The sequence below is a fragment of the Hyla sarda genome, chromosome 5 (genome assembly GCF_029499605.1).
Source record: "Hyla sarda isolate aHylSar1 chromosome 5, aHylSar1.hap1, whole genome shotgun sequence".
NCBI classification, from domain to species: Eukaryota; Metazoa; Chordata; class Amphibia; order Anura; family Hylidae; genus Hyla; species Hyla sarda.
The window spans coordinates 66708328-66728000 of NC_079193.1; the positions used below are offsets into that span (position 1 = coordinate 66708328).

The 19673-nt window shown below is 44.4% G+C and overlaps 1 protein-coding gene across 2 annotated transcripts in view; it reads left to right on the top strand.

The window, feature by feature from the left end:
- The window catches only part of PRKAG2 (protein kinase AMP-activated non-catalytic subunit gamma 2), a 391725-nt gene that overhangs the window by 191778 nt on the left and 180274 nt on the right, over positions 1-19673 (top strand). Inside the window, exon 1 of one of the 2 annotated variants that reach the window (XM_056519621.1) lies at positions 3913-3965. The exons of the other annotated variant lie outside the window; for it this stretch is intronic. Within the exon in view, the coding sequence (XP_056375596.1) occupies positions 3944-3965 (22 nt within the window). The 5' untranslated portion in view covers positions 3913-3943. Of the gene's footprint in view, positions 1-3912; positions 3966-19673 lie in introns of those variants that run through there. 2 annotated transcript variants of the gene reach the window in all.

Below are 19673 nucleotides of genomic sequence, written 5' to 3' on the forward strand. Positions count from 1 at the left end.
CAGCGATGGAGCGACATCCAGGGCAGCGGTGACGGGTCTGGAGCGGCGGGGACACGTGAGTATTACCTCATATGCAGTGGTCTTCAACCTGCGGACCTCCAGATGTTGCAAAACTATAACTCCCAGCATGCCCGGACAGCCAACGGCTGTCCGGGCATGCTGGGAGTTGTAGTTTTGCAACATCTGGAGGTCCGCAGGTTGAAGACCACTATTGGATTCAAAATCTTAATTTTTTTAGATTTTGCACCTATAAATTGGGTGCGTCTTATACGCCGGTGCGTCCTATAGGGCGAAAAATACGGTATCTTGTTGGCCACATCTTATTTTCTTGTACAGTTAAAGCTAAACTTTTAATGGGTGATCGCCAATGTCATTGTACTGTGAGAATATTTGGGATACAATATTGCAAAACCCTCCATAAAGGGTATCTCCAGCAATAAGATGTCTGTGGGGAATTCCGCCTGAATTGATCGGACATCCTATTGATTTCAATGGGATTTTGCTGCAATGTGCGCTCTGTGCAGATACTTCTGCCACGGAAATCCCAGTTCCAGAATCTGCAAAAAGAATAGACTTTTGTCTATTATTTCTACTGATTTAGCTGCTTGGAAATGCATTGCCGTCTATGAGATGGCACATTTCCAAGCGGCCCTAAAATGTGCGGAATGTTTTCCTGTGTTTTCGGGGCGGACATTTCGCTGTGTGAACATGACCTTCACTTTCTGGGTACATTCACACATATCGTGCTGCTGATGATTAATTCTTTGTCTAATCAATTAGTTACTTGATTTACACAGCATCAAATCTACGGCAAACACAGTTGGGGGAGATTTATCAAAACCTGCCCAGAGGAAAGTTGCTGAGTTGCCCATAGCAACCAATCAGATTTCTTCTTTCATTTTTCAGAGACATTTTCAAAAATGAAAGAAGCGATCTGATTGGTTGCTATGGGTAATTTAGCATTGTTTCCTCTGGACAAGTTTTGATAAATCTCCCCCTATATGTGTAAATGTAGCCTTAAAGTGCTATGCTTTAACTGGCGCATTAATAGGGTACCAAGAAAGCGTTAAATCAAAGAGTATGCAGAACAACTTCTATACAGCCTCCAATTTATAGTTAAAGGGAATGTATCATCAGAAACATATTCTAAAAAAACTGATTTTGTAAAGAATTTTCTGTGATTTTTTTCAAATTTTTTATTTAACTCTATATGCTGTATATACCGTATTTTTCGGTATAACCCAGGAAAATTTTCTCAAAAGTCGGGAGTCCTCTTATACGCTGGGTGTCGTCTTATAGGGTGGGTGCTGCATGAATAATCCATATCCCGGGATTCATTTCCCCCGTCACATTCGGGACATCCCTGTGTCCCAAAAGATCTTTTCAGGACACAAGGATGTCCCGGTTACGTTTCTGCGGCCCCGCGTTAACTTTAAAAATGCAGGGGCCGCCGGGAGGTAGCGCACGCAGGGATGTCACTGACTTGAGAGCAGAGCGGAGCAGAGCAGCTAGGAGGAGGACACACGCATGGTAAGTTACCAGCGGCACATCATCTTCGGTGCTCCGACAACCGCTCCTCCGGTCCCTAGACCTACTTCTATGGCCTATAGACCATAGCAGTAGATCATGACTCCTGACCAGAGGAGCGGTGGTCATAGTACTGAAGTGGGGCAGTACACAGACATACAGCCTCCAGCCATACACTGTATATGGCTGAAGGCTGTATGTCTGTGGGGGGCCACTGCCTTCCAAATGTGGGGGAACTATACTGTCAACCGAATGTGGGGAGAACTATACTGCCAGCCTAATGTGGGGGAACTATACTGCCAACCTAATGTGGGGGAACTATGCTGACAACCTAATGTGGAGGAACTATGCTGACAACCAAATGTGGGGGAAATATGCTGACAACCTAATGTGGGGGAACTATGCTGACAACCTAATGTGGGGGAACTATGCTGACAACCTAATGTGGGGGAACTATGCTGACAACCTGATGTGGGGGAACTATGCAGACAGCCTAATGTAGGGTAACTATGCTGACAACCTAAGGTGGGGGGGGGGAACAATGGCACATGTGTGAGATCTGAGAGGCAGAGAAGCAGGTACGGTAATAGGATACAAGGGCGGGCCAGACGAGTGAAAGAGGCATGTACCTTTCTGATAATCTTGGAGACAGGGAGGGCTGGGCAGGCAGTGAGAGCTGACCAATCCAAGCAGGCTTTGTATACAACAACCAGCCAATCACTGGTAAGGTACCGAACATCGCGGTAGAGGGGTAGTCTTATACGGTGAGTATATCCCAAACTCTATATTTTAACTGTAAAAGTTGGGGGTCGTCTTATACGCCCAGTCATTTTATATGCCGGAAAATACGGTAGTTAAAGGGGTGCTCTGGAGAAGTTATGGAAAGAATAAGAATGCCCCAAAGCCACCACAATACCTGTTCTGTGTCCCCTGTATTTATCCTTGTGATTTTTGCCAGTTCCTGTGGCCCCTGTTGTCTCCTAAATATTATTTTTCCTTGCTTGCAGCCCAGAGTACAACTCCCAGCAGTCAGTGGGGCTCTGTGTAATGGCTGCCAGCCAATTGCCTTTACTATCTGTGTGCATGCCAGCAATAAATCATGCTACTGTATACTCTGAATGGCAGTAGTCAGTGATTAGATCTACAGCAGGAAAAGAGTAGCATTATGTGCTAAGAAGACTGGGCTTCTCTGCCAGCAAGATCCTCACACAGGGAGAGGGAGGGGAGGTGTAGCTGTAAAGACAAATCATATGGTGTTTGTCTTCCAGGAGGGTGGGGGCTAGTCTTAATGATGGGTTTGCACAGAGACAAGCAGGATCTGATTATGATGTCTTTCTCTCACTCTCTGCATGTAAGTGACAACTGAAAGAGGGAAACTGGTCTATAGAGCTACTGAATGATATTAAGACAAATAAATAGGTTGGTAAGAGGCAAAGCATGGGCTATGGGTTTAGTTCCCTGGAGTACCCCTTTAATAAAAAAAAAAAAATAATATATATATATATATATATATATATATATATATATGTAATCCTGAGATCTTGCAGTTTTGATTTTTAAACTAGGCCTAAAACTAAGTTGATACTGTACAGATCACTTCCCAGCAGTCTGCTGTTGGATTAATTTATTTTTTAGAGAATTATTTTTCTATGTAACAACCCTTGTACCGTGCAGTGCTTGGACTTCAGCCTTCATTTTTCTACATGTTGTGGCTCTATCGAAATCACTATTTTCATCTTTATTGGGAAAGAGTACACAATGTACTTTACCCTGATGGACAATGTCAATAGACAATCATTCTTTTCTTCTTCAAAAATAAAACCTGGATTGTGACATAAGGGCATTGGATAAAATACCAATATAACCTTTAAAACATCAAACACAGGTGGATGGCAGCTCATGAAAGCAGGAACACATGCTCAGTGTTATTTTGTCCTAGTATTGTGCATTACGTTTTATTCCTTACAGGATAATTCTACACAACAGGTCAAGAACCTAACGTATTAACCCTTCCCACAGGGATGTCCATCAGGACACTAAACCCTAGAAGAAAGTTTTTCAAGTGTGGGACTCCTAGCCATGTCTGCTTTCTGGTGTGATTCAGTTTAAGACTGGAAGCAAAAAAACTTTTCGAGACTTGATATTGAAGGCCATTGTCGGATCCCATCGATTTTGAGAGACTTTAGAAGAACATAAGGGAAGAATACGGGTTTTACTGCATGATTTCTGTGATACTTCTTGTGGTTTAAATGCCTTCCCAAAATGGTCATCCCATTGTTCTGCAAGAAGGCTGTCATGGTATAGAATGTATCTGGCTGGAATGATGGAATGTTACAAGGACCGCTTGCACAAAGACAGAAGTCTGGGCTACAAGCCAGAAATGAGTAGTATCTCCCGCAACAGCCTGGGATCAGCCATGGAAGGGAATGCAGTTAAACGTATGTAGCATATGCAAAGACTCACATAAAACTATTGTTTATTTATGATTAGGGGAATTATATACAGTGTTATAGAAAAGTATTCAAGGGAATCTGTCACATTAAAAATGCTGTCAAATCTGCAGAAACCATGTTATAGAGCAGGAGGAGCTGAGCAGATGATATATACCATACAGTACAATCTGCAGGTATATTCTAGAGCAGGAGGAGCTGAGCAGATGATATATACAATACAGTACAATCTGCAGGTATCATGTTATAGAGGAGGAGGAGCTGAGCAGATGATATATACAATACAGTACAATCTGCAGGTATCATATTGTAGAGCAGGAGGAGCTGAGCAGATGATATATACAATACAGTACAATCTGCAGGTATCATGTTATAGAGCAGGAGGAGCTGAGCAGATGATATATACCATACAGTACAATCTGCAGGTATATTATAGAGCAGGTGGAGCTGAGCAGATGATATATATACAATACAGTACAATCTGCAGGTATCATATTATAGAGCAGGAGGAGCTGAGCAGATGATATATACAATACAGTACAATCTGCAGGTATCATGTTATAGAGCAAGAAGAGCTGAACAGATGATATATACAATACAGTACAGTCTGCAGGTATCATGTTATAGAGCAGGAGGAGCAGAGCAGATGATACATACAATACAGTACAATCTGCAGATAATATGTTATATAGCAGGAGGAGCTGAGCAGATGATACATACAATACAGTACAATCTGCAGGTATCATGTTATAGAGCTGGAGGAGCTGAGCAGATGATATAATACAATACAGTACAATCTGCAGGTATCCTATTATAGAGTAGGAGGAGCTGAGCAGATGATATATATACAATACAGTACAATCTGCAGGCATCATGTTATAGAGCAGGAGGAGCTGAGCAGATGATATATACAATACAGTACAATCTGCAGGTATCATGTTATAGAGAAGGAGGAGCTGAGCAGATAATATATACAATACAGTACAATCTGCAGGTATCATATTATAGAGCAGGAGGAGCTGATCAGATGATATATACAATACAGTACAATCTGCAGGTATCATGTTATAGAGCAGGAGGAGCTGAGCAGGTGACATAATACAATACAGTACAATCTGCAGATATCATGTTATAGAGCAGGAGGAGCTGAGCAGATGATATAATACAATACAGTACAATCTGCAGGTATCATGTTATAGAGCAGGAGGAGCTAAGCAGATGATATATACAATACAGTACAATCTGCAGGTATCATATTATAGAGCAGGAGGAGCTGAGCAGATGACATAATACAATACAGTACAATCTGCAGATATCATGTTATAGAGCAGGAGTAGCTGAGCAGATGATATAATACAATACAGTACAATCTGCAGGTATCATGTTATAGAGCAGGAGGAGCTGAGCAGATGATGCATACAATACAGTACAATCTGCAGGTATCATGTTATAGAGCAGGAGGAGCTGAGCAGATGATATATATACAATACAGTAAAATCTGCAGGCATCATGTTATAGAGCAGGAAGAGCTGAGCAGATGATATGCAATACAGTACAATCTGCATGTATCATGTTATAGAGCAGGAGGAGCTGAGCAGATGACATAATACAATACAGTACAATCTGCAGATATCATGTTATAGAGCAGGAGGAGCTGAGCAGATGATATATACAATACAGTACAATCTGAAGGCATCATGTTATAGAGCAGGAGGAGCTGTGCAGATGATATACAATACAGTACAATCTGCAGGTATCATGTTATAGAGCAGGAGGAGCTGAGCAGATGACATAATACAATACAGTACAATCTGCAGATATCATGTTATAGAGCAGAAGTAGCTGAGCAGATGATATAATACAATACAGTACAATCTGCAGGTATCATGTTATAGAGCAGGAGGAGCTGAGCAGATGACATAATACAATACAGTACAATCTGCAGGTATCATATTATAGAGCAGGAGGAGCTGAGCAGATGATATAATACAATACAGTACAATCTGCAGGTATCATATTATAGAGCAGGAAGAGCTGAGCAGATGATATAATACAATACAGAACAATCTGCAGACATCAAGTTATAGAGGAGGAGGAGCTGAGCAGATGATATAATACAATACAGTACAATCTGCAGGTATCATATTATAGAGCAGGAAGAGCTGAGCAGATGACATAATACAATACAGTACAATCTGCAGATATCATTTTATAGAGCAGAAGGAGCTGAGCAGATGATATATACAATACAGTACAATCTGCAGGTATCATATTATAGAGCAGGAGGAGCTGAGCAGATGATATAATACAATACAGTACAATCTGCAGGTATCATGTTATAGAACAGGAGGAGCTGAGCAGATGATATAATACAATACAGTGCAATCTGCAGGTATCATGTTATAGAGCAGGAGGTGCAGAGCAGATGATATATACAGTACAATCTGCAGGTATTATGTTATAGAGCAGGAGGAGCTGAGCAGATGACATAATACAATACAGTACAATCTGCAGGTATCATATTATAGAGCAGGAGGAGCTGAGCAGATTATATATATACAATACAGTACAATCTGCAGGTATCATATTATAGAGCAGGAGGAGCTGAGCAGATTATATAATACAATACAGTACAATCTGCAGGTATCATATTATAGAGCAGGAGGAGCTGAGCAGATGACATAATACAATACAGTACAATCTGCAGGTATCATATTATAGAGCAGGAGGAGCTGAGCAGATTATATAATACAATACAGTACAATCTGCAGGTAGCATATTATAGAGCAGGAGGAGCTGAACAGATGATATATACAATATAGTACAATCTGCAGACATCATGTTATAGAGCAGGAAGAGCTGAGCAGATGATATATACAATACAGTACAATCTGCAGGTATCATATTATAGAGCAGGAGGAGCTGAGCAGATTATATAATACAATACAGTACAATCTGCAGGTATCATATTATAGAGCAGGAGGAGCTGAGCAGATGACATAATACAATACAGTACAATCTGCAGGTATCATATTATAGAGCAGGAGGAGCTGAGCAGATTATATAATACAATACAGTACAATCTGCAGGTATCATATTATAGAGCAGGAAGAGCTGAGCAGATGATATATACAATACAGAACAATCTGCAGGTATCATATTATAGAGCAGGAAGAGCTGAGCAGATGATATATACAATACAGAACAATCTGCAGACATCATGTTATAAAGCAGGAGGAGCTGAGCAGATTCATATAGTTTTTTAGAAAAAATTCAAGGATAACTTGTCATTTATTCATATAAATCTCTAGTCATCCTGGGCTAAGTAGTCATATGGGCGGTGATTGCCAGTGATTGAAAGATTAATAGGACCGCCCACTAGACTCCTAAGCTAAAATTTAGCAAAGATTTCAATTAATAAATGAGATGTAATCTTGGAAGTTTTTCAACAAAAATATATATTAATCTGCTCAGCTCCTCTTGCTCCAAACTATGGCCCTCCAGTTGTTGCAAAACTACAAGACGTTTGGTTTGGAGACCCCAGCTCTATAACATGATGCCTGCAGACTGGACTGCATCATTTTACTTATCTGTTTATTTAACACAATATATATGTATATTCAGTATAACCTGACTGAGGGAATTCCCCTTTAAAATGACACCAATCAGTGTGATGAAGTCTTCTGACGTTCCTTTTCAGACATAACAGTACTATGACCTATCCCTAGATAATGGATTTCTTTTTGTAGAATTTCGTATGTTCTATGACTAGCTCCATACTGAGCCACTCTTATGCCTAGTGCTTGTACAGCAGCAGGTCACATAAGGATATTTGGCTGGAAGGAGGGATTCAGGTGAGCATTGCAATTTAAAGCAACATAAAAATAAATGATGCATAGGAGATTCATGGGAAAATGTGAGACATAGTTCAGTAAATAAATCACAGAACATACATACTGTGACTTAATAGAAGGGGGATGGGGTGGGAGACCTCCGTTCAGAGTGGAGTGCATTTAAGAATCTCTTGTACTGAAGGACTTGTGCTCTATATTCACTGTGGTGGTGCTGCAGGGAAACAAAACGTTAAAGGGGTACTCCGGCGCAAAGGATAGGGGATAAGATGCCTGATTGCGGGGGTCCCACCGCTGGGGACCCCCATGATCTTGCACGCAGCACCCCGTTACAATCAGTCCCCGGAGCATGTTCGCTCAGGTCTGATTACTGGCGATCATGGGGCCGGCTCCGCCCCCGTGTGATGTCACACTCCGCCCCCTCAATGCAAGCCTATGGGAGGGGGCGTGACAGCTGTCACGTCCCCTCCCATAGGCTTGCATTGAGGGGGCGGAGCGTGACATCACACGAGGGCGGAATTCTGCACGGAAGTGTGGACAAGGCAAGATAAATATTTCTTCATGGAAATTTCACAGGGATTTTCTGTAGTGCAAACAAAGCCATAGAGCTTGTTCACACTACAGAAATTCAAGGCGGAATCCACAACAAATGTCCGTGGGAAAATGCACACAGATTCCGACTTGGATCCCACTCCTGTCGACTTTAACAGGTTTTCAGCTGCTGTGTTAACAGAGCGGAATTACTGAGTCGGCATTTCTGATGATCTGAATCCCAAACATGTTCAATCTACCACTGGAATCTTCTACCGAACTTGGTCATTGCCATGGAAATAAGTGCTGATTCTATATAATTTCTGCTTTATTGACCATGGAGTAGAAAGGGCACAGATCCAAAGAGGAATTCAGTGAGGACATTTTCCTTTTTAACCCCTTAACGACAATGGACGTAAATGGACGTCATGGCAACGTGGTACTTAGCGCACCATGACGTACATTTACGCTCCGACATGATCGCGAGCACCAGAGCGGTGCTCGCGTCATGCCCGGCAGGTCCCGGCTGATATCAGCAGCCAGGGAACCGCCGGTAAAGGCGGACATCCGCGATTGCGCGGATGTCTGCCATTAACCCCTCCAATGCCGTGATCAATACAGATCACAGCATCTGCGGCATTGCGGTAGTTTGAATGGACGATCGGATCGCCCGCAGCGCTGCCGCGGGGATCCGATCATCCAGCATGGCGGCTGGAGGTCTCCTCACCTTGCTCCGGCCGTCTCCTGGGGTCTTCTGCTCTGGTCTGAGATCGAGCAGACCAGAGCAGAAGATCACCGATAATACTGAGCCTATACATGTCCTATACATAGCACTGCACAGTATTAGCAATCAAATGATTGCAATGAATAGTCCCCTATGGGGACATAAAAAGTGTAAAAAAATTAAAAAGTAAAAAAATTTGAAAAATTCCCTCCCCCAATTAAAAGTAAAACGTCCTTTTTCCCCCATTTTACCCCCAAAAAGCATAAAAAAATAATTAATACACATATTTGGTATCGCCGCGTGTGTAAAAGTATGAACTATTAAAATATATTGTTAATTATCCCGTACGGTGAACGGCGTAAACGTAAAAAAAATAATAAAAGTCCAAAATTGCTGCTTTTTTGTCAAATTTTATTACATTTTTTTTTTATAAAAAGTGAATAAAAAGTAAAACCTAAGCAAAAGTGGTACTGATAAAAACTGCAGATCATGGCGCAAAAAATGAGCCCTCATATCACCCCATATACGGAAAAATGAGAAAGTTATAGGTGGTCAAAATTAAACACTAATTTTGTTAAAATGGTTTGAGATTTTTTTTAAGCGGTACAATTATATAAAAGCATATAATATGGTTATCATTTTAATTGTAATGACCCACAGAATAAAGAAAACATGTCATTTTTACCGGAAAGGGAACAGCGTGAAAATAAAACCTTCCAAAATTTACTAAATTGCGGTTTTCTTTTCAATTTTCCCACATAAATAATATTTGTTTGGTTGCGCCGTACACTTTATGATAAAATAAGTGATGTCATTACAAAGTACAATTGGTGACGCAGAAAACAAGCCCTCATATGGGTCTGTGGATGGAAATATAAGAGAGTTATGATTTTTAGAAGGCGAGGAGGAAAAAAACGAAAATGCAAAAATAAAATTGGTCTGGTCCTTAAGGGGTTAAAATCTGTAGTGTGTACAGACCCTTAGGTCTAATAAAAATTTTGAGGATCTTAGAAGGCGAATAGAGAAAAAAACATAAGTGAAAAATGAAAATTAATATGAAAGGAGGGGGGTTAACAGTATTCTCATTTACTGCACCACTTGTCAATGTGTTCTATAATTTATAACCATATAACTCATTCAATAGGAAGAGAGTGTAAAAGAAAGAAAACATTTAGGGATATGCCAGAGCTGAACTCCACAAAGAGGAAGAAGGATAATATCAAAGTTTGTCAGAGGTTAAAAAAAACCTCTAGTTTCACCAAAACAGATGACATAGTTTGGTAATTGTTTATGTGGAAATCCTAGAAATCAGAGATTGCTAAGCCAAAGTCAACACTTCAGGTTTTCAAACTCAGATGCATGGTATTACTCATTGACCTATAAATATTATGTATATATAATCATATCATTCAGTAACATATGAGAAATGTTTATGGCGTTTTTCTATAAAGGGACCTAAATTGATAGTGGGGCAGGGAAAAGCCACTAGGGACTATCCCGATGACTCGTGATTCAGGAAGCATGAAAGTGCAATTTCCCTAACGGGGCGCCGCTCATTAGCGCTCATGTCGACGGTGACGCCCCGTCTCCTCCCCGTCCCCATACAGTTCCCGCCTCTCCCATAGAGATGTATGGAGGAGGCGTCCCGGCTGCGGCCGGCACTCCCCCTGCACGGGACAGCCGCGGCCCCGTACAGGAGATCACAGGGGGTCCCAGCGGTCGAACCCCCCGCGATCAAACACTTATCCCCTTTCCTGTGGATAGGGGATAAGTGTTAATCACGCTGCAGATGTCCTTTAAGGCAGGTGTAGGGAATGCCCGGCCTACAGGCTGTATAAGGTCCTTGACATCATAGGTCCAGTGGTTACCAACCAAGGTGCCGCGGCATTCCGGTGGGAAAGATGTTGACAGGACATGCTAGGAGCCCTGAGGCTAAGAAACACCACAGGTGTCCTAGTAGGCCGACCAAATATAATGGCTAGTTTTACAGCTTGAAAAAAAATTAAAAACAGACCAAACCTAAGGTGAAATATACCTGTATGGCCTTTTTTTTTTAACCTTTTTTGGGGGGAAAGGGGGGCTGAAAAAAAGTCTGATAAAAAAAATTGTGGGAAGATTGGCTAAATCTTGTACAGTGATATCCTTGATAATACACCACATTCATGTTATACTGTATAAAAAGACAAAGGCTTATATATAATAGAACCCAAAAGTTCTCTAAATGTTTGAGATCTCACACAGAAAATGTCATGTTTGATGGTCCAGTTGGCAATGCTTTTCTATAATGTGATCTGAGTACAGAAATGATGGGCTTCCTTCACGAGGAACATCCTACATTTTCATGGTGCAGTGGTGATCCGCACAGTACGTGGAAATGAAATACTGTGAAATCATAGCAAAAGGTTGTCAAACATAGTGATGTCTTAAGTTTAGAAAGTGATGTCACAGACCAGTGAAAACGTCAAAGAGCAAGAATAATATACATAAAAATATTGTACACAGTGATCTTGCAGTGTATAGATAGCAAACAACACAATAATATAAGAATAATGCACATGTTGATAATACAATATATAGATAATAAAACTGCACCATAACACAAGAAGGAGGCACTTTATATTGTCTCAGTATATAGATGCCGTAATAAACAGTACGATAATATGAGAATGATACACACCTTGATGTAACATTATAGATAAAATAAACAGCACCTTAACACCAGAATAAAGGACATAATATTGTCTCAGTATATCGATAATAAATAGTACAATAATATACAAATGATATACCGTACACCAGTGTTTCCCAACCTTTTTCGGGTCGAGGCACACCTCGGAAAAAAATTTTTCCTCGGGGCACCGCTACCGAGGTTGACAAGCAAAAAAAAAAAAAAAAAGGAAAAAACGATAAAAAAACGCAATGCACTATATCTATTTATGTAGTTTAAAGTGCTGCTTTATACAGCAACTCACCAATGACGTCTTCTCTAATTTGCATTGTTGCCTTCTCTTCTCCATCTGGTCTGGGCCATCATCACGATTTCTTCCACACACAATTCTTGACCTTTAAACCTGCAAAACAAATCTATTAGGCGCCAAATTTTTTTTTCTTTTTTTTACACGGGTGACAGAGGGGTGTAGAATAGTGGACATGGGTGACAGAGGGGTGGACATGGGTGACAGAGGGGTTTAGAGGGGTGTAGAGGAGCATACATGGGTGACGGAGGGGTGGACATGGGTGACAGAGGGGTTTAGAGGGGTGTAGAGGAGCGTACATGGGTGACGGAGGGGTGTAGAGGAGCGTTCAGAGGGGTGTAGAGGAGCGTACATGGGTGACAGGGGTATAGAGGAGCGTACATGGGTGACAGGGGTGTAGAGGAGCATACATGGGTGACAGATGGGTGTAGAGGAGTGTACATGGGTGACAGAGGGGTGTAGAGGAGTGTACATGGGTGACAGGGGGGTATAGAGGAGTGTACATGAGTGACAGGGGTGTAGAGGAGTGTCCATGGGTGACAGATGGATGTACATGGGTGACAGAGGGGTGTAGAGGAGTGTACATGGGTGACAGATGGGTGTGCATGGGTGACAGAGGGGTATAGAGGAGTGTACATGGGTGACAGATGGGTGTACATGGGTGACAGAGGGGTGTAGAGATGTGTACATGGGTGACAGGGGGGGGTGGACATGGGTGACAGGGGGGGGGGTGGACATGGGTGACAGGGGGGGGTGTACATGGGTGACAGGGAGGGGTGGACATGGGGGTAAAAGAGGGACAGGAGTGACAGAGAGGGGTGGACTGGGGTGACAAAGGGACAGATGGGTGAACAGGAGGGTGGACATGGGTGACAGGGTAGACTACGGGGGTAGACGGGGGTAAACATGAGTGACAGGGATGGACAGGGGGGGTGGACAAGGCAGACATGGATGACAGGAGGGTGGACATGGGTGAGAGGGGAGGTGGACATGGGTGACTGGGATGATAGGTGGGGGGGACATGTGTGAGAGGGGGTGGACATGGGTGACATGAAGGTGAACATGGGTGACAGGGAGGGTGGACATGGGTGACAGGGTAGACTGGGGAGTGGACAAGGCAGACATGGATGACAGGAGGGTGGAAATGGGTGACGGGGATGATAGGTGGGGGGACATGTGTGAGAGGGGGTGGACATGAGTGACGGGGAGGGTGGACAAGGGTGACAGGGGGGGTGTGGACATGGGTGATGGGGAGGGTGGACATGGGTGACAGGGGGAGGGTGGACATGGGTGACAGGGGGAGGGTGGACATGGGTGACAGGGGGAGGGTGGACATGGGTGACAGGGGGAGGGTGGACATGGGTGACAGGGGGAGGTGGACATGGGTGACAGGGTGGGATTACATGGTGACAGGGTGGGATTACATGGTGACAGGGTGGGATTACATGGGTGACAGGGGGGGTGGACATGGGTGACAGGGGGAGGTGGACATGGTGACAGGGTGGGATTACATGGGTGACAGGGTGGGATTACATGGCTGACAGGGGGGGGGAGGGTGATAGAGATGGACAGGGAGGTGGACAAGGCGGACATGGCTGACAGGGGGGGGGGGGTGACAGGGGGAGGCAGACATGGCTGACAGGGGGGGGACAGAGGGTGGACCTGGGTGACGGTGGGGGGTTTAGACAGGGTTGAGAAGGTGAACTGAGGGGTGGAAAGGGTACGGTACCTTAAGCAAGCCGGCCCGCGCTGCTTGCAGTTCCACAGCAGGCACGGGAGTCTGGCGCAGGTGCAGCTCGTTCCGCCCCAGGCAGGGGCCCATTTTCGTCTCCCTGCGCCGTAAGGGAGAGGGGGACTGAGGGAGATGGAGGGTGAAGGAGGGGGATGCGGGGGACACAGGGAACAGAGGAGGAATGAGGGGGAACACGGGGGACGCGGGAGACGGAGGGGGACGCTGTGCGCGCAGTGCGCACGCAGACTTGCCTCCCCCCCCCCCCCCCCTGCGCCGTCAGGCCGGGGCGGGACATTTAAAAAAAAATAAAAAAAATCACGGCAAAATCCCGCGGCACCACGGGCAGTGCTGAACGGCACACACGTGTGCCGCGGCACCGCGGTTGGGATTCACTGCCGTACACCATGATGTTCCATTATAGAGCTAATAGACAGCACATTAACACAAGAAGTAAGTGCACAGTGATGTCAAAATAGAGCCATAAACATTGGCATTCCCTTATATGGCTTTTTCCTAGATTTCTGTAAACTTAGGCTAGGTTCACACTGAGGAAGCTTCAGATGGAAAAATTATTTCCAGAGATTCTGAGTGTGCCCAGCACCGACTGTGCGGACATTGCCGTCCCTATAGGTTGCAATGTCTTCGGCACAGATATCACCTAAAGAATAAGCCTTTGAAATTTAGTGGTATGCACTGTGCAGCAGAATCCTATTGACAGAAATGGGATTCTGCTGCACCGGAATTTCTGAGCAGAATCCCAGAAGAAAATTCCATAATGTGAACCTAGATTTGTTTTCCTGATTAGAGGCAGACACTGACATATCGTTTTTTTCTAATCTGTTTCTATTTTCTGATTGTCATTTCTTTTGTATAACATTTTTGGGACATTATTATAGAGGTGGCCAGATTGTTCGAGCTGCTTTTTCTGGGCATGGTCTGTGAACTGTGCACAAGTCATTCTGCAATAGGTCATTTTCTGATGACCGACCAGCATGTTAGCAGTAGCCTGAGGTTACCAGTCACCTGTTGTCCTCATAGATGGGGTCCTTGATGTAAGACCCTCACCTTTTAACATTTACATTGCCCTTGTTTTTTTTTTTCTTGTTTTGTTTTAGAATTATTTTTATTGATTTTAAATAAAAAGTAATAGTTTCAATTGTGACGAAAACAAGAACAAAATATGCAATTGTTAGCTAAAAATCAGTAGAAAAGAATTGTTCTAGAAATGACAACGACCAATCATTAAATAGGCACTGTCACTTCCAAAAACGTTTGATGTAGAGACATGTCAAAAGTATTGGTCGCTAGAATCTAAGCAAGACAACCTTACAATGTAAATCGATAGGATTATCTCGTCAGCGCATTCTTCTCTCCTCACTCATTCTAGTGATCAGTCAGGATCTGAACACTCAGACCCTGACTAATGAAATCTTTTGACTTATTGCTAGGACATGTAAAAAGATTTTTAAAGTGACAGGTAGTGTGAAATTGTTTAGCCAAATGTATCATGTTTTTTCAAAGGAGGGAAAATTTGTTTAAAGAGACTTCTACTTCAGAATTATACCAAGAATTATCATTGAATGCGTTAAAGATTTACGTTACCAATGGGATTTTGTTAGATTTCTAAAAGGACATTACCGTACCTGTCATATCGCCCACATTTTTTTATATGTAACTCAGTAACTAATCCTGATCATGTACATATATTTTTATGTGTCTAGCACCTATATTTCTTTTACAGGTACTCTTTCTGTTGCTCACTTGGCTTGTCATCCTGTGCTTTGGAGGGGACATGTAATGTTTTGCCAAGATGTACAACATATAAAAAGTTTTTGAATCTGACAGGGCCCATTTGAAGGCGTATTATGTGCAAAAACATATTATCCCCTATCCAAAGGATAGGGGATAAGATGTCTGATCACGGGAAGCCCGCTGCTGAGACCCCCCGCGATCTCCCTGCAGCACCCGCATTCTATGCTGAGTGCTGAGTCTCCAGTTTCGGAAACCTCCGGGTTTCTGGGAATGGGGACGTGACATTACACCACGCCCCCTCCATTCATGCCCCCTCCCATAGACATGAATGGAGGGGGCGTGGTGTGATGTCACGTCCCCAGTCCCGTAAACCCTGCGGGTGCTGCAGGTAGATCGCGCGGGGGGGGGGGGGGGGTCTCAGCAGCGGGCATCTTATCCCCTATCCTTTGGATAGGGGATAACATGTTTTTGCCCGGAATACCCCTTTAAGTTCTGATAGGAATTAAAGTATGCTTTATATTATTTCTGTGTGTATTGGAATATTGATAATTTTCAATAGATAATCAGGCTTGTTGATGGTTGACAATAATCAGGGTTTCACAAATATACAATTGTATTTTACCAAATTTTTTCCAGAGTTGTCTTTTCTAATGAAACCCATCATTCTGTATTTTCTGGAATCAGTCAATAATTCCGATCCATTGTCAGGGGGAAGCTCTGTCTGGCCAGTGTGAACAGACAATGTTTTTGTATCATTGATTTTAATTGTTTCTGTTAATGTTTCTTTAAACAATTGCAGCAGAACAACATTAGCTGAAGAGAACAGCCGGCCATTAGTAAAGGTCGTTGAGCTTGTTAGAAGCTGAGAACACTTCTTTCTTTCCTACAGGTATGTGCTAGCGAGTTAAGTGTAAAATCATTAAAGCGCCTTCTACTCTGAGACCACAAAGCAAGTCAGTTCCCAGACGCGCTTTGGTTCTACCTCAACAGACCATCAATTTTTAATCCTTAGGCTTTAGTTAACATATTTTTTCCTTCCTGTCATTATGGGAACAGTATAAATCGATGTGATGTGTCAGACAGTCAGAAGTGACTCACTACATGTAAGATCAGTCAGATATTTATTGGATTATATAACTTTAAAAGAGAAAGTAAAAAACTAAATATTTAGCTCTAGAAAAGAAAGAAATGGTGAAAACATTAAAATTTTGTTTTTGACAATTTTATAATTTCTGTTCCAGGCCCGACTTGGAGCATGGGCGGAGCTTAGTGACATCACCGCAGCACAGCAGTGGTGACAACACTAAAGTCCACCCATGCTTCAAGTCGGGCCCGGTAATGAAGATACCAAACAGGATAGCCAGAGAACCAGAGCACAGAGTGGGACCAGGTAAGTATCGTTGTCACCAGTGTCACCTGCACTATCTGTCTGTACCGACAGGTTAGTGCAGGTGACACTGATGACAGATTTCCTTTAAACTATTATCTTATTTTATTTATTTATTTATTTATTTATTTAAAGATAGATTCCATGAAAAACTGTCACACTGTAAAGCACAGGGTTGATATTTGCTACATAATAAGGACAAACAATCTTTACCATATTATACTTCACCTCTTTCAAATGTACCTTATAATAATGTTATAAAAATAATATATTTTTTAAATGTATATATATATTGTTACGCCGAGCGCTCCGGGTCCCCGCTCCTCCCCGGAGCGCTCGCTTCACTCCCTCCGCTGCAGCGCTCCGGTCACGTCCTCTGACCCGGGGCGCTGCGATCCTGCTGCCAGCCGGGATGCGATTCGCGATGCGGGTAGCGCCCGCTCGCGATGCGCACCCCGGCTCCCCTACCTGACTCGCTCCCCGTCTGTTCTGTCCCGGCGCGCGCGGCCCCGCTCCCTAGGGCGCGCGCGCGCCGGGTCTCTGCGATTTAAAGGGCCACTGCGCCGCTGATTGGCGCAGTGGTTCCAATTAGGGTTTTCACCTGTGCACTTCCCTATATTACCTCACTTCCCTTGCACTCCCTTGCCGGATCTTGTTGCCTTAGTGCCAGTGAAAGCGTTCCTTGTGTGTTCCTTGCCAGTGTTTCCAGACCTTCTGCCGTTGCCCCTGACTACGATCCTTGCTGCCTGCCCCGACCTTCTGCTACGTCCGACCTTGCTTCTGCCTACTCCCTTGTACCGCGCCTATCTTCAGCAGCCAGAGAGGTGAGCCGTTGCTAGTGGATACGACCTGGTCACTACCGCCGCAGCAAGACCATCCCGCTTTGCGGCGGGCTCTGGTGAAAACCAGTAGTGGCTTAGAACCGGTCCACTAGCACGGTCCACGCCAATCCCTCTCTGGCACAGAGGGTCCACTACCTGCCAGCCGGCATCGTGACAGTAGATCCGGCCATGGATCCCGCTGAAGTTCCTCTGCCAGTTGTCGCTGACCTCACCACGGTGGTCGCCCAGCAGTCACAACAGATAGCGCAACAAGGCCAACAGCTGTCTCAACTGACCGTTATGCTACAACAGTTGCTACCACAGCTTCAGCAGTCATCTCCTCCGCCAGCTCCTGCACCTCCTCCGCAGCGAGTGGCCGCTCCTGGGATACGCTTATCCTTGCCAGATAAATTTGATGGGGACTCTAAGTTTTGCCGTGGCTTTCTTTCCCAATGTTCCCTGCATCTGGAGATGATGTCGGACCTGTTTCCCACTGAAAGGTCTAAGGTGGCTTTCGTAGTCAGTCTTCTGTCCGGAAAAGCCCTGTCATGGGCCACACCGCTCTGGGACCGCAATGACCCCGTCACTGCCTCTGTACACTCCTTCTTCTCGGAAATCCGAAGTGTCTTTGAGGAACCTGCCCGAGCCTCTTCTGCTGAGACTGCCCTGTTGAACCTGGTCCAGGGTAATTCTTCCGTTGGCGAGTATGCCATACAATTCCGTACACTTGCTTCAGAATTGTCCTGGAATAATGAGGCCCTCTGCGCGACCTTCAAAAAAGGCCTATCCAGCAACATTAAAGATGTTCTGGCCGCACGAGAAATTCCTGCTAATCTACATGAACTTATTCACCTAGCCACTCGCATTGACATGCGTTTTTCTGAAAGGCGTCAGGAACTCCGCCAAGATATGGACTCTGTTCGCACGAGGCGTTTCGTCTCCTCGGCTCCTCTCTCCTCTGGTCCCCTGCAATCTGTTCCTGTGCCTCCCGCCGTGGAGGCTATGCAGGTTGACCGGTCTCGCCTGACACCTCAAGAGAGGACACGACGCCGTATGGAGAACCTCTGCCTGTACTGTGCTAGTACCGAACACTTCCTGAGGGATTGTCCTATCCGTCCTCCCCGCCTGGAAAGACGTACGCTGACTCCGCACAAAGGTGAGACAGTCCTTGATGTCTACTCTGCTTCTCCACGCCTTACTGTGCCTGTGCGGATGTCTGCCTCTGCCTTCTCCTTCTCTACAGTGGCCTTCTTGGACTCTGGATCTGCAGGAAATTTTATTTTGGCCTCTCTCGTCAACAGGTTCAACATCCCAGTGACCAGTCTCGCCAGACCCCTCTACATCAATTGTGTAAATAATGAAAGATTGGACTGTACCATACGTCTCCGCACGGAGCCCCTTCTTATGAGCATCGGATCTCATCATGAGAGGATTGAACTTTTGGTCCTCCCCAATTGCACCTCGGAGATTCTCCTTGGACTTCCCTGGCTTCAACTTCATTCCCCAACCCTGGATTGGTCCACTGGGGAGATCAAGAGTTGGGGGTCCTCTTGTTCCAAGAACTGTCTAAAACCGGTTCCCAGTAACCCTTGCCGTAACTCTGTGGTTCCTCCAGTAACCGGTCTCCCTAAGGCCTATATGGACTTCGCGGATGTTTTCTGCAAAAAACAAGCTGAGACTCTACCTCCTCACAGGCCTTATGATTGCCCTATCGACCTCCTCCCGGGTACTACTCCACCCCGGGGCAGAATTTATCCTCTCTCTGCCCCAGAGACTCTTGCCATGTCCGAATACGTCCAGGAGAATCTAAAAAAGGGCTTTATCCGTAAATCCTCCTCTCCTGCCGGAGCCGGATTTTTCTTTGTGTCCAAAAAAGATGGCTCCCTACGTCCTTGCATTGACTACCGCGGTCTTAATAAAATC